Source organism: Xenopus laevis, chromosome 4S, assembly GCF_017654675.1.
Source record: "Xenopus laevis strain J_2021 chromosome 4S, Xenopus_laevis_v10.1, whole genome shotgun sequence".
NCBI lineage: Eukaryota > Metazoa > Chordata > Amphibia > Anura > Pipidae > Xenopus > Xenopus laevis.
In genome coordinates, this window is record NC_054378.1 from 91342547 (window position 1) to 91366413 (window position 23867).

Below are 23867 nucleotides of genomic sequence, written 5' to 3' on the forward strand. Positions count from 1 at the left end.
TTGGTACCACATATTTAATATTTTTAAAGATATTTGTTGAAGGTTTCAGTTGAAAACATGGTTCATTAAATCAGAAGATTTATCTAATAGTTTTAAACGAAAAACATTATTTTAATCAATGGACCCCTTCCAAAGAGGCTAGATTATGATAATCAGTTCAAAGAAAGACTTACCCCCATATGTAATAAATGGCACTAAGTTTGCCCAGTGGCAGTGACCCATAGCAACCAATAAGATGATTACTTTTAAACAGGTGATCAGTAAATGCTACCTGCTGATTGGTTGCTGTGGGTTACTGCTCCTGTGCAAACTTTATGCCTATTATTATACAGTATAACCCCCTAACAGTATTAGATTAAAACTCTTTTGGGTGCTTTAGAAAGACCTGTGTCTATATTTTATCATAGACTAACCAAGTAATGTTGTAGGGCATTTACTTTAACCCCAGTGGAATTATGTATTAAAAGATATAGTTACCTATAGTAACCAATTGGCTGCCAGCAGTTACTGCTCAATAAGCAAATGTCATGATTGCCATGAATTACTGAAACTGGACAAATTTGTCTTGTCCAACCCTGGCCTTTTATACTATTTGCAGTCTGTTTTATAATAATGGCATCTACATAATTGTCATTCCAGTTCCCTGCCAGCCTCAAAACCTCATTGCTGCAATGAATTGCACCAGCTCAATCACCCTGCTCGACTGGGATGAAAGTGCTGGAGCTTTAGGCTATACATCAATACTGAGTGCACCTGGAGGAGAACAACGCTTTTGCAACAGCACCACCGGTCATTGTGAAGTGAGAAACCTGCAGTGTGGACAGCTTTACACAGTATTTGTGAAAGCGCACAATGTGCAGTGTGATAGCACACCTAGTGCATCGGCTCAGCTACACTCAGGTGAGATAGTCAGGCTAAATGAGGCTGATTAGTATTATTGTACACTAGTAGAATCAATGCCTGGAGTATGCAGTGCAGTTTTGGACTCCAGTCCTTTAGAGGGATATAAATGAGCTGGAGAGAGTGCAGAGATGTGCAACTAAATTGGTTAGAGGGATGGAAGACTTAAATTATGAGGGTAGACTGTCAAGGTTGGGGTTGTTTTCTCTGGAAAAAAGGCACTTGCGAGGGGACATGATTACACTTTACAAGTACATTAGAGGACATTATAGACAAATGGAATGGGACCTTTTTACCCATAAAGTGGATCACCGTACCAGAGGCCACCCCTTTAGACTAGAAGAAAAGAACTTTCATTTGAAGCAACGTAGGGGGTTCTTCACAGTCAGGACAGTGAGGTTGTGGAATGCACTGCCGGGTGATGTTGTGATGGCTGATTCAGTTAATGCCTTTAAGAATGGCTTGGATGATTTCTTGGGCAGACATCATATCAAAGGCTATTGTGATACTAAGCTCTATAGTTAGTATAGGTATGGGTATATAGAATTTATGTAAAAGTAGAGAGGGGTGTGTGTATGGATGCTGGGTTTTCATTTGGAGGGGTTGAACTTGACTTTGTCTTTTTTCAACCCAATTTAACTATGTAACTATGTAACTATGTAACTATTAGAATATAAGTAACAAAACAACATTGCTATGGGTACAATGGGTATGAGACCCCCAATATTATCTGAAATATCACAGAAGATTTTCCGTAGACTTCACCCAAATCTCCTCTCACAATGTAGCATTAGGGTCTTTAACGCAGCTTTTTGTTAGTGCTATTCTAAGGATATGGGGTTAGTACAAAAACCTGTTCATCTGATGAGAAAAACAAAAAAATATGGGGGAAAAGCCCAGGTTTTACTGCCAAATGCAGAGAGTGTATAAAAGAAGAGTGCTCATGTACTTCTTTCATAAAGTATGTTCATCTATCTAACTAGACACCACTTTGCATGTAACTCATGTAGGGTAGCTACTGTTTGCACCACACTCAAATAAATGCAAGGAAATGTAATAATTATTGTGTCAAACATTATTTTATCACTGATGGCAATAATCAGTCATTTCTATTTTTACAGTACCGTGTGTCCCTAGTAATGTGCAGACACAGATCAACTGCGAGTTGGATTCAGCAACTCTGACTTGGGACGCAACTAACGGTGCTCTCAGTTACTCAGCAACAGTGATGGGTCCTCAGAATGAAGAGTATTTCTGCCAAACAGCAAATCTATTATGTCGTTTCCCAACACTATCCTGTGGCTTGGAATACAATGCTACCATTTTGGCTGTGGGAGACACATGTAACAGTGATGCCAGTGCACCCTTGCCATTTCAGTCTGGTTAGTGCTGGAGATATGAGGGTTCATTTACGTCTACAAATGCAGTAGGCAACTTCTGTTTTTCGCCACCGTGAGTTGTGTGCAAATCCAATTTCACTAAAGGGTACTTGCATCCAAATGCACTCCCCTGTAGTGGGTCTTAGTACTTCTAAGTCCTTCCAGCCCTCCTTTCTAAATTAAGCGTTGCTTTACCTATTGATGCAAGGGAACCCTGCTTTCGCAATGATGTCAGAATTCTGGTAAGATGGGCATTGAGGTAAATAAAAACATGGCACTTGCATTTAAAAATTCACATTATCCACTGCCCTTCAGCTAGTGAATGAGCCCTATAGAATCACTTTTGTGACTTTCATAGACTTCTGTTTTAACATCTAAAAAGATAATATATATAAAAAAGTTTGCCCAAGTCTATCAGCCAACCGTTGCTGATGGGTTACTAGGTCCAAACAATGTTTGTATGTTTTTAATATAAAAGTATGAACCCGGTCAGCTCTAAGGGGATGGAAGGAACTTGTATGGAACCTGCCATTCATTGCACTGTGGGGCAAATTCACTAAGACGCAAAGCGCCAAATGCTAGCGTTAGTTCGCTAGCGTTTGGCATTTTCGTTACTGCACAAATTCACTAACGAACGCTGGCGTAGTTTCGCTAGTGTTACTTCGCACCCTTACGCCTGGCGAAGTTTCGCTAGCGACGTAACTACGCAAATTCACTAACGCGCGCAGTGTACTGAACGCTACCTTTTACGCTAGACTTCCTTCGCCACCTCAGACCTGGCGAAGTGCAATAGAGTAGATAGGGATTGTTTCAAAAAAAGTCCAAATTTTTTCTAAGTCCCAAAAAACGCTGGCGTGTTTTCTACATTATGGGTGATAGGCTGAAAAAGATCGAAAATTTTTTGGGGGCTCCCCTCCTTCCCCCCTACATATCCTAACTCATGGCAACTTACCTAGACAGTGGGCACATGTGTAGGGCAAAATAAAAATTTTATTTGATGAATTGAAGGTTTTCTAGGCATTTGTAGTGCTGATACGTATTCCTCCATTGAAATTTGAATTTGGCGCCCTATGCAAATTAGCCTTCGCTAGCGTAACTTTGCTTTACTTAGTGAATCAACGCTAGCGCAACTTCGCAACCTTACGGCTACCCCTGTGCACAACTTCGGATTTTAGTGAATTTGCGAAGCGCTGGCGAAACTACGCTTGGCGAAGTGTGGTGAAGTACGGCGAAGCGCGGCGAAGTTGCGCCTGGCGAAACTACGATTGTTAGTGAATTTGCCCCTAAGATGGGTGAAAATTGGTGTCATATTTATGCTTCATGCTCATCATATAATTAAATATTATATACAGGTATGGGATCCGCTATCCAAAAACCCCTTATCCAGAAAGTTCAGAATTATGGGATGGCCGTCTCCTATAGACTCCATTATAATCAAATAATTCCGATTTTTAAAAGCGATTCCCTTTTTCTCTGTAATAATACAATAGTATCTTGTACTTGATCCCAACTAATAATTAATCATTATTGGAGGCAAAACAAGCCTATTGGGTTTATTTAATCTTTAAATTATTTTTTAGTAGATTTAAGGTACAGAGATCTAAATTACGCAAAAATCCCTTATCTGGAAACCCTTATAGTTTCAGTTATTAAAATAGCAGTCAGTTATGCTGAATACAATAGCAGTAAAGTAAACTGCCTATTAACATTGAGTATTTAACAATGATCTTATATTCATTATTCTATAAATTCACACATTACTATTTTGCAGTACCCTGTGCAGCTACTGAATTAAATATGCAGTATGAGTGCAATAAGGACACAGCAGAACTTAGCTGGGCATCGACTCTTGGAGCTATAATGTATACAGCATCTATCAATACACAGGATGGGACAACTCTGCAATGCAACACAACTGGCACAAGCTGTGTAGTTACTGGTATAAAGTGTGGACAGAGATACACAATGGCTGTGGAAACCTTCGACACTACATGCAGCAGCAAGGCCATCTCACCCAACCAATTCCTAACAGGTATACTATATTGAAAATGGATAACTAAAGTATTTTAAGGAGATATACTTACTGTAACTCTAAGGGGGTTATTTACCAAAGTCTGAATTCATCTCAATATTTACTGCTCCAAACTCCGATCAAATCTGCTCGGGTATTTTACGCTTATTTATAAAATTTTCCCGAAAATTTGCTTTGCAGGAAAAAAAAAACGGATTTTCATGTTTTTTTTCGGATTTTTCATCTGGTTTTCACGATTTTTCATTCAAAAACTCAGATTTCTTATGCTTTTTGCCCAAAAACTCAGAAATCTTCGGGGTATTGGACCAAACCCAACGGACATCAAAAAATCATTGGGACTTCTCCCATTGACTTATATGCAACCTCAACAGTTCTGAGATGCCGGATTTTCTGATTCGGACTTTTCCATCCTTGGGGTTTAATAAATTATGATTTTATATAAAAAAAATGGCAAATTTTTCGTGATTTTTGCATTCAGAGTTTAGTAAATAACCCCCCAAAACTGCATTTGGTATAAAGATAAGTAAATGGGCTTATGTAAAAGTATGGTGCTCATTTAATATTTCTGTCTCTGCATGTCTGGTCTTTTGCTCTCTATGATGAATAGTAACAGAAGTTAATGAATATTACTATCACTACCTCTATCTCTGTCTTGCCAAAAAAACAAGTCCATATACAGTACTGTATCAGTAGTACTTTGGTTTCATATCAGAACACATTAGCCTTTGCACAGAACCTGTGACACTTGATTCCTGTTGAGTTATCCAATAAAGTTATCACTTTTGTACCATTTGCAAGATCTTTCATATAACAATGTTGACAATGAGTGTTGAGCTTTTAATATATTATAGGCCAAACATTTGATTATTTAAAATATGTTTTGTTCAAGTGAAATGCCAAATAAAGGATAACCAGACAAAAAAAAAAAAAGAACACTTTAGCAAAACCAGCGTATTGGGTTTATTCAATGTTTACATGATTTTACAGTAGAGTTAAGGAACAAAGATCCAAATTATGGAAAGATGCATTATCAAGAAAACCCAGAGAATTCTGGATAACAGGTCCCATACCTGTACCTCTTATTTATTTTACCAGTCTTAAAGGGGTTGTCCACTTTTATTAACTTTTATTATCATTACATTTTTACATTTTATTATTATGTTTATGATTTATTATATTATTCGGAGACAATTTACAGTTGGTCTTCATTTTTAATTTTTTTGTGGTTTTTGTAGTTATTTAGCTTTCTGTTACGCAGCTCACCAGTTTGGTATTTCAGCAGCGGTCTGGTTACTCGGGTCCAGTTTACCCTTGCAACCAGGCAGGAAGTTAAGGAAAAAATAATGATAATAAAATTGTAGCATACAGAGCAATAGTTTTTGGTTGCTGGGTTCAGTGACCCCCATTTGAAAGCTGGAAAGAGGCAGAAAAAGAAGACAAATAATTTGAAAACTATAAAAGCAAATCGTAAAAGTTAACTTAAAGGTGAACCCCTTTAATTAGAAGTGAAAATACCCACTTTACATTAATTCTTATGGGACTTTTAGAAGAATATTTATCAAATGGTGAACGCAAACTTCTACGCTTCTACAAAATGAGTGAGTTTTTTCTTTGGTGAACTGTAATGATAAAACTGCACCTATAGTGTAATTTTTCTATATTATTTAATGTTATTTAACTGTTCCAGACCAATACTATGCATCCTGTGAAGTAGAAATTGCTGTTTCATAGTAATGCCTGTCCCTTCATATTACAGCTCCCTGCATTCCAAAGAATATCACCTCAACTATTAACTGCCAGGACAACAGCGCACTTCTGTCTTGGAGCAGAGCACCTGGAGCTCTGAATTATTCTTCATTGGTAACAGGGCCAAACGGAGAACATCAAACTTGCCAAACCGACTCCACCACTTGTAACATTTCTGCTCTAACCTGTGGTTTTACATATAATGCTACTGTAACAGCTTTCAATTCCCAGTGTAAAGGAGAAAACAGTGAAGTTGTTCACATTGTCACAGGTACTTTTGTTATATAATATTTTAGGCATGGTTGTTAGAATCACTTTTTGAATAGGAAGTGTTGGGTTGCATCATTTATTTTACTTTTAAAAAAATAAATGATGCTTTTTATCTGATAATTGATTTGGCACAAATAAATTGTTTTACATTACATATTTTGTTGGCTATTCATTAGCCAGTGTTTAAGATGGAGAACAATGGATTGTATTCAAACTTGTCAAATACATATTACTGCATTATGGCTAAAAGTTCAAGATAGGAATTATTCTGTATTATTGTAATATTTCATATAATATGGAAAATGTCAGTAGTAACTGATGCTCCACCCCCCAGTATGTCAGTATTTTAAAGTTTCTTTTTTTACACAAATAACCCATAAGCAAACATCACGCCAAAATACCTGGAAGCTAAATGGCATGTAAAGTTTGGGCCATCTATGTTCCCTAAAACAGCTGATTTGTTTTCCTCCTTCAAGATCTTTAAAATTCTCAAACTGGTACAAATATTAAACAGTTCCTTACTGGTTCCCATATCCATAATGAAATGCATTAGCCTGGAGATACATACCAAGGAATAATCTACTCTCTTGCTAATGGTTCCTAATGATACAGAATCTATGTATAACAACTATGGTAGTTTAGAGCCTAGCACTACAGCTGCTGAGATTGCTGAGTTATGGATAGAAGGCTGAAAGTGTTGCCACCCTCTCTTGTCAATTCTTGAACTATACACCGATGGAAACTTGATTTTACCTTGTATGACCACATCAAAAAAAGTACATGGCTGCTTTCAACAAGTAGTTTCTCAATGATCTTTGGACAGGAATATAAATTGTAAGAAATCTTTATTATGTCATTCCTAGACACCAGACTTTCATTTTCTGTATTATTACTGGCACACCTTTTATAACTATGGATCAGATATAGAACACTTTTTGCCCTATAAAATATTCAATGCAGTATTCATGTTAATTATAGAATACTGTGTCTTACTCTATGACAGTTAAATGTCTTACTTTGCAAAGTCCTAAAATTGTGTGTGTATAATTAAATCTGAATGCTCTGTTTCTTTTCAGCTCCATGTGCCCCAGAAAATGTCATTGCAGTGATAGACTGCACTTTAAGCACGGTAACTCTTTCATGGGAGGAAGTGGTCAGTGGTCAGAGTTTTACATCTTATTTAAATGGACCAGATAACTGGATTAAAACTTGCTCTAACACACTGCCAACCTGTAACATTACTGGTCTACCTTGTGGACTACAATTCTCAGCAACAGTGTCTGCTGCTAATAGCCATTGCGTTGGGCCCTTGAGTAATCCTGTCGAGGTTATAAGTGGTGAGTACATTAAAATTCGAAATGAGATGCAAAAGTGGGTGCTCTATCTATATAACGGAAGTTTGCCTGTCCATACCTGGAGAAATTTCTCTTGGCTAAAATCAATTCTTGTGCTCTTCGTAATTTGGCGAAGATTCACTGGAGATATTTTGCCTGGCAAAAAGATGTGAAATGTTACCAATGCAAAGAGAATGTTTGCCAGTGTAAAGTTAATTCACCAAAAGTGGTTGTATTTCTCCTATCATTCTTGGCGAAAATACACCAAAATTCATCTTTGGCCATTTTGTAAATATGCCCTATGTATTCGGCATTATACAACTAAGTTTAATGTGTCTTTTTAATCCACAGCGCCGTGCATGCCAGTCAATGTTTACACCACTGTTGAATGCACCGATAACTCAGTTGATATATTCTGGGATCGCTCAAATGGATCTCTAAATTACACATCTTCAGTGTTAGGAGCCGGGGGCCAGCAATATCACTGCAGCACTGAGGATTTGTCTTGCCGAGTGCCAAAGCTTCATTGTGGTGAAGTGTATTCTGTTATAGTCTTTGCCGAAAATGACATTTGCAGCAGTCAACCAAGTCATGCAATCGAGTTCCCATCATGTAAGTGAACAACCACAATCACTTATAAAAAGAATTCCTCAAACAGATTGTGAGATGGTCAGTTACTAAATGATACTTTTTTTGCTTGTTCTAGCACCATGCACTCCAATTAACTTAGTAGACCAGGTCTTTATTAATTTGGTGGTTTTATCATGGGGGCCCACTCCTGGAGCTCTGAATTATACTACCCAAGTAGCAGGAGTTAATGGAGAAAAGCATGTATGCAGCACATCAAACACAAACTGTTCATTGCAAGGGCTCCTGTGTGGTCAACACTACAACATGTCTGTAACAGCCATTGGACCTCTGTGCAGCAACATCAGTGATCTTCACGAGTTCCAGACTGGTATGATACAAATTCAGTGACATATTTTACATATTCAGTGACATATGTCTGTTGTACATTTAAACTTTGTAGTCTGTATGGGTTGGTTTATCTTTACAAGTCTATGTGCTAGTGTGCGCACTCTGCATAGCATTAAATCAAACTGACAATGATGTGTTTCTGTTATTACATATCTTAAAGTAGAACTAAAGCTTAGCTAAAGAAGTAGGATAGAAATGTTGTTCATTATGTTTTGGGCTTCTGTACCAGTCCAAGGCAACCACAGCCTTTTAGCAGTAAAGATCTGTGTCTCCAAAGATGCCCCAGTAGCTCCCCATCTTCTTTTCTGCTGATTCACTGCAAATGCTCTGTGCTGCTCTCACTTACTGAGCTTAGGGACTAACTCAAAATATATTGTATATACAAAATAGAAATATCACAGTATAAGGCTGATTAGTACTAAATACATATAATTACTTCATGTCGGCTCAGAAACCAGTGCAATTAGCATGAGTATATAATAATCAGCCCTGTAGCATCAGATTATATTAAAGTCCAACCTCATTTTCTGCATTTCTCATTCTTCAGGCCCTTGTACCCCCCTAAATGTGATTGCTGAAATAGACTGTGTATCTAACACTGGACTCATTTCGTGGGACAGTAGCCCAGGGGCTGAGAATTACAAAGCAGTAGCAAATGGCACAGCTGAAGACATTCACACTTGCAATTCAACCAGCACATCTTGTGACTTCTTTGGCTTAAAATGCGGAACTACTTATTCTGTTGTTGTAATAGCAGCCAATGAAAAATCCAACAGCAAGCCAAGTTCCCCAGTGGAATTGAAGACAGGCAAGTGCTGTTTTCATTTATAAAAAATACATATTTTTTTATAATCATTTAAATGTAAATGATGATGTCATTTATTTTGGTAAATCATTGCTCAATAATGCTTCATTTTTCTGTAGAATTTCACCTGAATTTGTTGTGTAAAAAAGTTGTGTAAAAGTGGTGTAACAATATAATACAGTGCTGCACTGGTAAAACTGATGTGCTTGCTTTAGAAACTCTACTATAGTTTATATAAACAAGCTGCTATGTAGCCATGGGGGCAGCCATTCGAGCACAGGATACACAGTAGATAACAGATAAGGTCTGAAGAATCCCATTGTATGCTACAGAGCTCAACTGTAATCAACTATGTATCCTTTTTTCCTTTTTCAACTTTGAATGGCTGCCCCCATGGCTACACTGCGGCTTGTTTATATAAACTATAGTAGAGTTTCTTAAGCAAACACACCATTTGTTCAGTTGTACACGTGCAGGACAACAGTACTTTATGTTTTCATTACTTTAAAACACTTTCATTTTTGTTGGGGTTACTGTTTCTTTAAATTCAGTGTCCCAATACTTTGTCTGAATTAAATCAGGCCACTTTTGCCACTGTACACTAGGTTTCACTGCCAAATTAGATTTGGAAATACACATTTGTTCCACTGTTGAATACCATAAAGGTAATTGAATTATTAGAAAATATTCATTGTTTGCCCTACATGGGCATATAAGGAAAAATATCTACCGTATTTAGCGGATGAATCTGATTTAAAAACGAAACTTAAGATTTAAAGCCATGCAAGCCGAATTTAATTATAATTTAATTTACAACTAAATATACATTATTTTAGCAAACTAAAGCTGGTCATACATGGTCATATTTAAGCTTCCAATTTATTGATATTTATTGGGCGTCAGGCCTCCATTATGATCCGAATGCTGTCAGAGGGCCAAATGATTGGATCAGCCTATCAAGGCCCAGCACATAGGTGGCTTTATTGGTCAAAGACCCTTGCCACATAATCATATCTTGATGTGCATGGCCACCTTTACAGAGATACCAAATGCAGGCACAAAGGAGTTTTTCAGAAATTGCCACAGAATGTGTCATAAAACATATATTTTAAAAGAGGTTATTGATAATTATGGCATATTTATCCCCTTCCTGAATGTTTCAATCATATTCCAACCAGCAGTACACCAGTAGGAATTGGGAAAGGCTATCGATATTACCATAATAAGCTTGGTGCATAGCATAGTTCTTATAATTTTGTAGCATTGTAGTCAGTTACATTTTTCTTTTGTCAACATTTACCAACACAGTCAACCAATAAATAAAGAACTAAATAACTGTGAATAAAGTTGAGGGTAAAAAAACTAAAAAAAACAAGGGGAAATTGTGGTTTCAATAACGTTTATGTTTTGCTTATTTTTTGTATGATTGTTATGGGTCAATACAGAAAAAATAACAATATATTTCATTTTTTTCCAGCCCCATGTGTCCCTGTGCAAAATCCACCACAAATAACATGCAGAACAAACGTAGCAACATTGTCTTGGACAAAATCCTTGGGTGCAGACAGCTACAATTCCAGTGTTACTGCTCTCGAGGAAAATACACATTTCTGTTCTACAGAAAACCAAGAGTGCAATATTAATGGACTTATGTGTGGTCGGATATATAGTGTAACTGTTTCAGCCATCAATGCTAACTGTAGCAGCCCACTGAGTGTCCCTTCTAATCTGACAACAGGTATGCTGCTCTATGGGGCAAATTCACTAAGGTGCGAAGTGGTGAATGCTGGCGAAAATATGCCTATTTACTAATGAGCGCTGACGAAAATACACTAACGAAGAAGATAGACTCTAGCACAACTTCGCACTCTAATGCCAGGCGAATTTTCGAAACGGCTGAAGATTTGCGTTACTACGCAAATTCATTAAAAAGTTGATTTTACTGAACGTTACTTCTTACGCCAGACTTGCCTTCACCAGTTCAGACCTGGCGAAGTGCAATAGTAGATAGGTACTTCAAAAATAGAGTAGATAGGACTTCAAAAAAGTCCCAAAAAACGCTGGCGTCTTTTCCATTTTCATGGGTGATAGGCTGTAAAAGGACGAAAAATATTTTTTGGGGTACCCTGCTTCCCCCCTACTTTTCATAACAAATGGCACATAAACTATACACATGTGTAGGGCAATAAAACATCTCTATTTGCATTTATTAAGGTTCCCTGGGCTTCTGTAGTTTTATGTATTTGCTGTAACCTATGCGTCCATTCAAAATTTTATTTCCCGCCGTATGCAAATTCCCCTTCGATAGCGCAACTTCGATACCTTTCACTGAGCAATGCCGAAAATTAGCCAGACGAAGTGCGGCGGAGTGTGGCGAAGCCATCGCTGGCGCAACTCCGCAGGTTAGTGAATTTGCCCCTATGTAAGGATTTTATACAATAACATATAAAGAAATGTGATTTTGTGAACAGACTTTCTCTGGAGTTGGTAGAAAATGAGCAGCTTTTTATATTAATACCAGATAATACTATATGTATATAGAGTTTTTGTGTTTTCCCTGTGGTTTTTTTTATAACCCTATTAACTGTTAATTGATTTCAGATGTTTTACCTTCAGCCTAGACTTAAAAGAAATGACTACCTGCTCTCAGCCTAGAGGTGAAAAGGAAAAAATTTTTGTCAGATTTATTGTGATTAGCACATACTGCACAAGTAGATTTTACCTTCTGGGGTCCAGGGTTGGAACAACTTCCAAAAAGAATAGTTTCTGAACTAGTTCATCCCTTTCACATTTTTGCCTTCTGATAATGAGACTAGCCATACAGTTTATGCATTGTTTTATATTTTTTTTAGCCTTTTCAAGAGAATTTGCATACTATTAGGATGTTCCTTTATGGAACAATATGCATATTTATTTGTTTGTTTTATGATTTCAGTGCCCTGTCAGCCTCAAAATGTTACAGCACAAATAGATTGTTCAAGGTCTGTGGCCCATATCAGCTGGGATTCAGCCCCTGGAGCTCTACACTATACATCCACATTAAGGACATCAGACGGGACAGAGCTCATGTGTAATAGCAGTGATCTGACCTGTGAGATCAGCAGCTTGCAGTGTGGGCAGGTGTACACTGTGACAGTGATGGCATTTAATGATTATTGTGCAAGCACACCCAGTTTTCCAGTAGATTTGCATTCTGGTGAGTTGAAAACAATTCCATATAAAGTTCTATTTTTTTCTAAATGCTATTGAAATTAAAGGCCTAGGTCTCTGCATAGGTAAAAGTCATATGGTACAAAAGTACTGCAGTGGTCCTGAAGGCCCTTAAACTAAGCAGCTTGACCCCACCTCAAGTCCAGGGTTTCATCCTGACAACATAAATTCAGTTGCATTTAAAACAATGGACGCAACTGTGCCAAGTACAACTCTTCGAGTGGCTGCAGATATGCGGGAATTATGGGAAAAAGTAATTGTGGGTAAAAATATGGTGACTTGCCCCCTAATTGCATTTTGCACACTGTACTTTGTGATGATAAATGAGCCTTATGTTATGATGTTAATATAGAGAAAGTTACATTTTATACCTCATACTCCTCTTAATATCCAATTTTCAAAATTGCATAATTTTGTTCAACCAATATCTTGACACAATGATTCCCTATGATAAAACTGCATTGTTTTCTAACATTTCCTTTTCCATACACAGTACCTTGTGTGCCCACTGAAGTCCATCCTGAGGTCAGCTGTGAATCTAACATAGCCACTGTGCAATGGGCTGTAGGCAAAGGAGCTGTGAATTACACTGTAACGGTTACTGGACCACTTACGGAGAAGTATCAGTGTCAAACAGCTAACACCTCATGTAGTTTCCCCCAGCTTTCCTGTGGTTTGGAATACAACGCCTCACTTGTTGCTGTGGGACACACATGTAGCAGTGATAAAAGTGCTGTGGCTTTATTTCATACCGGTAAGTGTAGATCTATTTTATAAAAGTGTTTAGGCGAGGCACAAACCAACAGCATTTATTACCCACATAGTGAGTCACTGCACATTAGAACTATTGTGGCTTTTCTTAAAACACCAAAAGCCACATATTTACTTTCTTTAACCTAAAACAAATGAATCATGCAATAATAAAATAATCTATGAAATTCGTCAAAAGGAAAGATGCTGAACCTGGTACTGTGGAACTACAAAACCCAGATTTCAAAATGTTGTCAAAATGGTGTGGAGCATTAATTGGGGGTGATTAGGTTGCGCATTGGTCGAGACGAAGATTCACCAAGAAATGTGCACTTGGGTCATTAAATCAAAATAGTGGATTTTGAAGTCATTAAATAATGGGTGTGTTTTTTTTTGTCACCCAACTGAATTATTCATAGCTTTGTGTTTTACTGAATAACCAAAGAAAATTAAGTTTAGGGCATGCATTTTAATAGTAGAACATACCTTGCTTTAGGAAATGTCAAACTGCCCAAATATCATCAAACTGCAGTTTTTGATGCAAATACATTACCTATGAATTTACTTCAGTCAATGTGTGGTGCAGATGATTTAATATGTACAATTCCTTTTCTATACAGTGCCCTGTGTCCCCAGTGCTGTACAGGCAGGTGTCAACTGTGATTCTAATTTAATAACCGTGACTTGGAATTCATCCCTTGGAGCCCTGAATTACTCTACAGTAATAACGGGTCCTGCTGGAGATGCACATGTCTGCCAAGAGGTGAACACAATGTGTAGCTTTTCCAACCTCTCCTGTGGTTTGGAGTACAACACCACAGTCTCTGCAAATGGATATACATGTAGCAGCCATCCCAGTGCCATTGCAACAATTCACACTGGTCAGTATTCACAAAATGCATTTAATATATAAATGGATAATCCTAACAAACAATTCTAATAGCATAACATCTTAGATTCAAATTTTAGATAACCAGCATGGGGTTTTAACCTAAGAAGAATCTGTAGCTAATGATTACATACAAAGAACATTAATTACTGTCCTCTGTGTGAAATAGCTCATAACAATCTCTGTATGTACTCTCTCTCTTTCTATTCTAGTTCCATGTAGAACAACAAGCTTAAATATGCAATATAACTGCAATGATGACAATGCAGAGCTCTCCTGGAAAGCAGCTGTTGGAGCGTTGGGATACACAACTACTGTCAGCACTCAAGACATGGAAAATGTGAACTGCAGCACAAGAGAGACAAGTTGTATTGTCTATGGGATAAAATGTGGGCAGATATACACTATGACTGTGGAAAGCTTTGGTGTAAATTGCAATAATAACGTCACATCAATAATGACCTTTCCAACAGGTACAGTATGTGTGAGATGCAACCAAACTTTTTTGTTCATGAAGAAATGATTCTATAAAAAATAAATGGGGGGGTGGAATATGTTTCGTCAGCTCAAAAACGTTCACCAACACTTTTGCGAATGTTAGTGACCATGTTTGCATCCCTTTTGACTAATTACAGACCTCAACGACCTCCTCACGATGTTTAAGAACAAATTTCACAAACTCTCACAATCTCACAAATTTCACAATCACATAGCGTTTTATGCGACAAAATATTTAACAAAATTCAAGAGTAGGTGTTAGTGCTAACCTTTGCTTAGCGATAATGCAAAGTGTATTATTCACCAGCAAATAATTCTACATTGCAAGCTATCTAAACATTTGCAAAAACACCATTTTAAATAACGCTTGAGATTTTTAATTACATTCCCCCCCCTTATACTTTTACTAATCAATGCTAATGAATTTATATTTCAGCTCCCTGTGTCCCTGAGCAGCAGCCCTCACAGTTCACTTGTGATACCAACACAGCATCATTGTCTTGGGGTAGAACACTAGGAGCAGCAAGATATATCTCCAATGTCACTGCTCCAAATGTGGAGACACTCACCTGCGAGACCAGCGACATGACTTGTAATATTACAGATTTCCATTGTGGGCAGGTATACACCGCAATTGTCTCAGGCATCAACCCTCAGTGCAGAAGTCTAGAAAGTCTCCCCACTACAATCACAACTGGTAAGATAACATCTGCCTTTTGGCTATTTGTATATACAGTTTTATTGCCACATTTAAAGTATCCAGTAGGAAACAATAACAATTTTATTTTCATTGATCCAATTTACTTATACCTATAATAGAGTTTCTTTTATTCCTTATGTTTCCGTACCCATATGTTCACTGATTGCTTGGATACTAAACAGTGTGTGTGTGTTTATCATTACAGTTCCATGCCAGCCGCAGAATGTGACTGCTAAAATAGACTGCACTTCTTCTGTTGCCTCTGTGAGTTGGGATGTTGCCCCAGGAGCCCTGAGATACTCAGCAACATTAAAGGCATCTGGAGGAGAGAAACTGATGTGTAACAGCACTGAACTTGGCTGTCAGGTGAAAAACCTGCAGTGTGGACAGATTTATGTTGTAACTGTAACTGCTTTTAATGAATGGTGTCAGAGTGCATCCAGCTCTCCAATAGAACTTTTATCAGGTGAGCAACAAGTACCGTGAACAGGATTTACAGTTAAGTAAGAAGAAGAGAGAGAGCAAGAGAAAAGGGGAGAGTGAGAGATTTTTAAGTCATCTGGACAGATTTCTGTTTTCTTTTCAAAAAAAGGGAGGAAAAAAAAACAATATAGTGTAGTTAATTAGTTTACTGACTCATAATAATATATTTAAAGAGAAAAAATCTTTTGTGGGACTCTTGTTGTTTTGTGAATTCTTAATCAATGAATCAATGAATAATTTTCCCCTACATAAGATACACAGAAATCCATATTTTGTACCTTGTACTCCTTTCCAAATTTGCAATAACCAGACCCCCATTTCTTTTTCATGTTTGTAGTTTCAGTTCTCCATATGTTGACAAACTAAGAGGGTTATTTTTTAAAATCCGGAAATTTCTTACTATTTTCTTAAAACCACTTCAACCAAAATCCCATGCACATCATGAAAAAATCTAGTGTGGGAAAACACTCGGTAAAATTGTGAAAAAATCCAGATCGTGCGATTTTTCGGGTTTCACACCGGAAAATTTAAATGTTTTCACATTATCTCCCAAAAACCACTTATTAATCGGATTATTGTATGAAACCCAGAGCAGATCATGATATCTCCCAATGGTAAACGGGACATCTGCCACTGACTTCTACATGACCTTGGCAGGTTCGAGATGGAGTACCTTTTTATTTGGCCTTTTAACAGCATCGTGATTTAATAAATCGTGAAAAATCTGATTTTCTTTTTCTACGTAAAGATTGTGTTTTCCCCTTTAAAAATCCGACCAGAAAAAAATAAATAATAAAATTAAAAATAAAATTAATAAATAACCCCAAATTGTTTCCAAATCCTCTATATTATTACTGCCTCATTTTATAACTAAAACATTTATTTTTCCACACGCAGTTCCTTGTGTGCCCACTGAAGTCCATCCTGAGGTCAGCTGTGAATCTAACATAGCCACTGTGCAATGGGCTGTAGCCAAAGGAGCTGTGAATTGCACTGTAACGGTTACTGGGCCACTTACAGAGAGATATCAATGTCAAACAGCCAACACCTCATGCAGTTTCTCCCAGCTTTCATGTGGTTTGGAATACAACGCATCAGTTGTTGCTGTGGGACACACATGTAGCAGTGACAAAAGTGCCGGGGCTTTATTTCATACTGGTAAGTGTATATCCGTATTATTCAATTAACTCCCACCCCCCCAAACTGCTTTAGAAAGACATAAAATGGTGAAATATGAAACTTTAAACATCAATATTGGGAAAATGGTCACAGATAGAAAATAGAAAGTACATTTAAAAAGTCTTTATTTCTGGTGAACGATCTGAAAACAATTGAACTGAAAAAAGTGTTGGAAGGTGAACAACCCCTTTAAAAATGCTTTAGAATGTCGAGTTCTGCTCAACACAGTACTATGATATAAGCCTCATATTAAATTATTCAAAATGATCATACAATAAAAAAAAATTGTGAAAAAGCGGGATGTTAAACCTGTGGAACCATACATGCCCAGAATCCACAAGAGCTTGCAGTTATCAGAACTGTATGAAGCATTAAGCTGGGCAAGATTTATAAAGAAATGTATAATTAAATCAAGATCATGGATTTTGAAGGCAATAAATAATGGGTGTGTTTTTCTTGCCCTCTCTACTGAATTGATCATGGCTGAGTTGTTTTTTTTTTTTTACTAAATCTTTAAAGAAAAATAAAGCTAAAATAAAGCCTAGAACATGCATTTAATAGTAGAACGTCTCTTGCTTTAGGAAATATCAAACTGCTCTAATGATATTTAGGTGTTTGTCAGATATTTGTTGCAAATGCAGTACCTATGAACTTGCTTGAATCAATGTGCAATATAGAGGATTTACTATGTACAATCCCTTTTCTATACAGTGCCCTGTGTCCCCAGTGCTGTACAGGCAGGTGTCAACTGTGATTCTAATTTAATAACCGTGACTTGGAATTCATCCCTTGGAGCCCTGAATTACTCTACAGTAATAACGGGTCCTGCTGGAGATGCACATGTCTGCCAAGAGGTGAACACAATGTGTAGCTTTTCCAACCTCTCCTGTGGTTTGGAGTACAACACCACTGTCTCTGCAAATGGATATACATGTAGCAGCCATCCCAGTGTCATTGCAACAATTCACACCGGTCAGTATTCACAAAATGCATTTAATATATAAATGGATAATCCTAACAAACAATTGTAATAGCATAACATCTTAGATTCAAATTTAAGATAACTAGGGTGCGGTTGTAACTGAAGAATCATCCGTAGTTATTTTAAAACAGCAAAACACTAGAAAACTTTCTGTTCCTGTTAAATTGTTAAATTGCTGCCATCATGATTACAAACAAAGGACATACCTTATATACTCGAGTATAAGTCGAGTTTTTCAGCCCCCAAAATATGCTGAAAAACTCTACCTTGGCTTATATTTGGGTCAAGCGCAAAAACGGTCGCCGGCGCCTAAGAATAGTCACCCGCATCTAAGAACAGTCGCCCGCGCCTAAGAATAGTCGCCCGCGCCTGAGAATAGTAGTCGGCGCCTAAGAATAGTCGCCAGTGCCTAAGAATAGTCTTCAAGAATATTCGCCGGCGTCCAAGAATGGTCGCCGGCATCTCCAATGGGAGCAGAAAACCTCAATTTTTTGATTGAAACTTACCAGAAGCTGCTGCATTTCTCACCCTAGGCTTATAGTCGAGTCAATAAGCTTTCCCAGTTTTTGGAGGTAAAATTAGGTACCTCGGCTTATACTCGGGACGGCTTATACTCGAGTATATACGGTACTAATTTCCTAATAACAACCTTTGAATGTACTGCCACCTTCTATCTAGTTCCATGCAGACCAGAGGACCTCAATATGCAATATAACTGCAATGATAACAATGCAGAGCTCTCCTGGAAAGCAGCTGTTGAAGCGTTGGGATACACAGCTACTGTCAGCACTCAAGACATGGAAAATGTGAACTGCAGCACAAGAGAGACAAGCTGTATTGTCTATGGGATAAAATGTGGGCAGATATACACTATGACTGTGGAAACCTTTGGTTTAAATTGCAACAACATTGTCACCTCAACAGTGACCTTTCCAACAGGTACAGTATGTGAGAGATGCTTCCCGATACAAAAGTTCAACCAAACTTTTTTAGGAAGAAACCATTTGGTAATAAATATATACTTTTACTAATCAATGCTAATGAATTGATTTCTAGCTCCCTGTGTCCCTGAGCAGCAACCCTCACAGTTCAGTTGTGATACCAACACAGCATCATTGTCTTGGGGCAGAACACTAGGAGCAGCAAGATATATCTCCAATGTCACTGCTCCAAATGTGGAGACACTCACCTGCGAGACCAGCGACATGACTTGTAATATTACAGATTTCCATTGTGGGCAGGTATACACCGCAATTATCTCAGGCATCAACCCTCAGTGCAGAAGTCTAGAAAGTCTCCCTACTACAATCACAACTGGTAAGATAACATCTGCATTTGGGCTATTTGTAATTTGTATACTGTTTTTGTGTATAAAGGAAATATATGAGTAAAGTACCCAGTGGCAACCAATAAGAATTTAGTTTTCAATCATTGAATTTCCAATCTGAGTAGTTGCTATTGGTAACTCTTGTTTATGAATTCTCATAAAACATACATATATGTCATACCCAATGGCAACATGGATACTAAACTGTACCTGTGTGTTTATCATTACAGTTCCATGCCAGCCGCAGAATGTGACTGCTAAAATAGACTTCACTTCTTCTGTTGCCTCTGTGAGTTGGGATATTGCCCCAGGAGCCCTGAGATACTCAGCAACATTAAAGGCATTGGGAGGAGAGAAACTGATGTGTAACAGCACTGAACTTGGCTGTCAGGTGAAAAACCTGCAGTGTGGACAGATTTATGCTGTAACTGTAACTGCTTTTAATGAATGGTGTCAGAGTGCATCCAGCTCTCCAATAGAGCTTGAATCAGGTAATAATTATGTACTTGAGATTCTGTCTTTAGAGATATATTAGAAAGAGTTTGAAGCCATATGGACACATTGTTGTGCTATTTTCCAGTGAACAGAAGTAACTGTAGTGTCTGTACTATGGGACAAGAGCGCATCCCTTAGTGCTCATTTCCTAAAAGCTTTGGACACTGCACTCTGCATGAAATGGAGCACACAGGTCTGCTACTATTTGCACAATGCCTCACACAGTGGGCAAAGTGCAAAATAAATGGGAAATTATAGCCTTTGTTTTGCAATTTTCCCACTGCCTGGGCACTATAGATGAAGCCTATAATCTATAATCAACACATAATTAAAAAAACTTCAATCCAAAGGGGTCGATTCACAATATTCCATAAAGTTATTGAAGAATTTGTATTCTTATTCTTTATCTATACAGCACTGACTTGGTAAACAGTGCTTTATAGAAATTGTTACCTTTCATATCTCTCCCAGTTTCAATGGACCTTATAATGTAAGGTCTCTATCACATCCACATACACTTGTCAATGTCAATTAACTTTAGTGCTCCCAAACCCTTCATCTTTCAAACTCCTTTTTAACCTCCATCCATAGTTCATTTTTTTCAAGCTTTTCATTAAACAGGCTATGTTTTCATTCATCCTTATTTTGCAGAACTTAATATATAAGTGCTTTTAAGAAAATATATTAATACTAAAACTATTGCCTGTGATAAATAGCTAACTACCATATATAAATAGCTAACTACCATATATAAATAGCTAACTACCATATGTAAATAGCTAACTGCCATATTTTACTTCCTGTCTCAGTTCCATGCAGTGCAACGGACCTCAATATGCAATATAACTGCAATGATAACAATGCAGAGCTCTCCTGGAAAGCATCTCTTGGAGCGTTGGGATACACAGCTACTGTCAGCACTCAAGACATGGAAAACGTGAACTGCAGCACAAGAGAAACAAGTTGTATTGTCTATGGGATAAAATGTGGGCAGATATACACTATGACTGTGGAAAGCTTTGGTGTAAATTGCAACAACAATGTCACCTCAACAGTGACCTTTCCAACAGGTAAAGTATCTGAGAGATGTTTCCCCACACACAGGTGTCTTCTCATGAAAAAAACATTCTATAATAAATAATTCTCTGTTTAATAATCAATGCTAATGAATTTATATTTCAGCTCCCTGTGTCCCTGAGCAGCAGCCCCCACAGTTCACTTGTGATACCAACACAGCATCATTGTCTTGGGGTAGAACACTAGGAGCAGCAAGATATATCTCCAATGTCACTGCTCCAAATGTGGAGACACTCACCTGCGACACCAGCGACATGACTTGTAATATTACAGATTTCCATTGTGGGCAGGTATACACCGCAATTGTCTCAGGCATCAACACTCAGTGCAGAAGTCTAGAAAGTCTCCCTACTACAATCACAACTGGTAAGATATCATCTGCCTTTAGGCTATTTGTAGTTTATATACATTTTATTGTTAAATTCTGTTGAAGAATTCAACCAGAGTAATGTTCACTAGCAATTTTCATTTCCAATTTGCCATTTCCATGCATTTTGATTTTCATAAGCTGGAATTCTTTAGACTGATCAAAGTTTTTTAATGACTAGTTGCAGTGGGTTACTCTTATATTTATAATTTATCCATTCATTTGCATGCCCTGTAATTGCATGGATACTAAACTGTGCATGTGTATTTTTCATTACAGTTCCATGCCAGCCGCAGAATGTGACTGCTAAAATAGACTGCACTTCTTCTGTTGTCTCTGTGAGTTGGGATATTGCCCCAGGAGCTCTGAGATACTCAGCAACATTAAAGGCATCGGGAGGAGAGAAACTGATGTGTAACAGCACTGAACTTGGCTGTCAGGTGAAAAACCTGCAGTGTGGCCAGATGTATGCTGTAACTGTAACTGCTTTTAATGAATGGTGTCAGAGTGCATCCAGCTCTCCAATAGAGCTTGTATCAGGTGAGGAACATGTGCTTTGCATTTATAATATATAAAGCATAGCAATACACATCTAGGAATATATTAAAGTATGCTTAAAACATCTAGGCACATTTCTATTCTCTATTTCAGTGAACATCGCTAACTTTAGAGTTTTATTGTACAGGTGCTATCTTGCTTGTGACACATAAAGCTTATGATGCAATTGAGTCTGTGTATTTTCAAAAACAGGGGTTTTTAGTTACAAGTCATATTATTATAATTGGCATAGCACCACCCCATGTCAAGGTAAGCTTCATTTTATAGCCCACACTATTTACTACTTCCAGTCACATTTTTCACAGGCTGATACCTTCCTGCATGGTGTGAAGACACCACCACCTTACAATTCTCCTCATAGGGGATGAAGGATATTTATATAAAATTATGATATTTTATTTATAAAGCACAGTCATATTGCAGAGTGGATCTTATAATCGAAGACCACTATAGCATACCATACACAGAAGGCACAATTCCAGCTATGGCTTTTGTTATTGCCTCCCATCCCTTTTATTTTTTAAGCACTCTTACTTCCTGAATGCATTCTTCCAGTAGCCTTCAGTCCCCATGACACTCAGTATCACACAGTATTGGACATTCCACCACTCTGTAGAGTCAACAAGAGCTCACATCTACAGCCGGATGTATTTATTATTAATTCATAGCAGCTCCCTTAATCTAGTCTTTACTAGTGATGAGCGAAATTTTTCACCAGGTTTTACTGCGAAACTGGAGCACAATGGACACGATTTTCCTAAAATTACAATTTTAATTCAGCTGAATCATTTGTGGAGGAATCAGAATTTGTCTAAATCCAAAAATTATGGTTTTGCCACATGCCTAAATGTTAAATATTTTTTGCAATAAAATAGTCTTCTTCCCTGCTATAGCAATCCCCTGGTATTGTCACTCTCACTTAGTACCCAACTTTTTCAATTTACAACTCTATAAAAGCTTTTCTTTATGTAGGCCTTCCAACATCTCCAAAAATGCCATTTAAACAGGCATTTTACTTCTATTCAGCCCAAATCCCCTTACACCAACCTTACCTTTTATTGGACTAGACCAGGGATCCCCAAATTCTGAACCTGTGAGCAACATTTAGAAGTAAAAGGAGTTGGGGATCAACACAAGCATGAAGAATGTTTTTGGGGTGCCATATAAGTGCTGTGATTGGCCATTTGGTAGCCCCTATGTAAATTGTCAGCCTACATTTAGGTTTTGTTTGGCAGTACACCTGGTTTTTATACAACCAAAACGTGCCTCCAAGCCTGGAATTCAAAAATAAGCACCTGCTTTGAGGTCCCTGGGAGCAACATCCAAGGGATCTGGAGAGCAACATGTTGCTCACGAGCTACTGGTTGGGAATCACTGGACAAGACATTTCACCTCATATCCTTATTGTGGTTTTCCTGTGTGCACCCTTAATAGCAGAGACAATTTATGTCTTTCAACTCTTCATTTTTTAGTTTTTGTATTTCTTTAACATACCCAGGTTTACCCAGGTATGTGGGATCCGTTACCCGGAAACCCATTATCCAGAAAGCTGCGAATTACAAATATATAAAACCATCTCAATCCAAATAATACAATTTTTTAAAAATGATTTCCTTTTTCTCTGTAATAATAAAACAGTACCTTGTACTTGATCCAAATTAAGATATAAATAATCCTTATTGGAAGCAAATCCAACCTATTGGGGTTAGTTTATGTTTACATGATTATCTAGTGCACTTAAGGTATGAAGATACAAATTATGGAAAGATCCATTATCTGGAAACCCCCAGGTCCCACGCAGTCTGTATAACAGGTCCCATACCTGTATTAATCATTTAAAGAAACTATTATAATAATGATACTGTCTTCTGGAGTAAAAAGCTGGTAACAACCTCCCTATTATGTCTA

General features: G+C 37.6%; 2 protein-coding genes across 2 annotated transcripts in view; both read left to right on the forward strand.

Moving 5' to 3' along the window:
• LOC121403697 (tenascin-N-like) overlaps window positions 1-9601 on the forward strand; it is a 33315-nt gene extending 23714 nt beyond the window's left edge. Inside the window, exons 17-25 of the mRNA XM_041591501.1 lie at window positions 640-900; window positions 2022-2282; window positions 4051-4311; window positions 6068-6328; window positions 7404-7664; window positions 8013-8273; window positions 8368-8619; window positions 9187-9447; window positions 9564-9601. Of these exons, the coding sequence (XP_041447435.1) occupies window positions 640-900; window positions 2022-2282; window positions 4051-4311; window positions 6068-6328; window positions 7404-7664; window positions 8013-8273; window positions 8368-8619; window positions 9187-9447; window positions 9564-9601 (2117 nt within the window). The remainder of the gene's footprint in view (window positions 1-639; window positions 901-2021; window positions 2283-4050; window positions 4312-6067; window positions 6329-7403; window positions 7665-8012; window positions 8274-8367; window positions 8620-9186; window positions 9448-9563) is intronic.
• Window positions 9602-10914: 1313 nt separating this feature from the next.
• The window catches only part of LOC108715706, a 47006-nt gene continuing 34053 nt past the window's right edge, over window positions 10915-23867 (forward strand). Inside the window, exons 1-15 of the mRNA XM_041561572.1 lie at window positions 10915-11182; window positions 12380-12640; window positions 13148-13408; window positions 14025-14285; window positions 14506-14766; window positions 15228-15488; window positions 15697-15957; window positions 16872-17132; window positions 17865-18125; window positions 18814-19074; window positions 19192-19452; window positions 19693-19953; window positions 20767-21027; window positions 21140-21400; window positions 21681-21941. Coding sequence (XP_041417506.1) covers window positions 11095-11182; window positions 12380-12640; window positions 13148-13408; window positions 14025-14285; window positions 14506-14766; window positions 15228-15488; window positions 15697-15957; window positions 16872-17132; window positions 17865-18125; window positions 18814-19074; window positions 19192-19452; window positions 19693-19953; window positions 20767-21027; window positions 21140-21400; window positions 21681-21941 — 3742 coding nt within the window. The 5' untranslated portion in view covers window positions 10915-11094. The remainder of the gene's footprint in view (window positions 11183-12379; window positions 12641-13147; window positions 13409-14024; window positions 14286-14505; window positions 14767-15227; window positions 15489-15696; window positions 15958-16871; window positions 17133-17864; window positions 18126-18813; window positions 19075-19191; window positions 19453-19692; window positions 19954-20766; window positions 21028-21139; window positions 21401-21680; window positions 21942-23867) is intronic.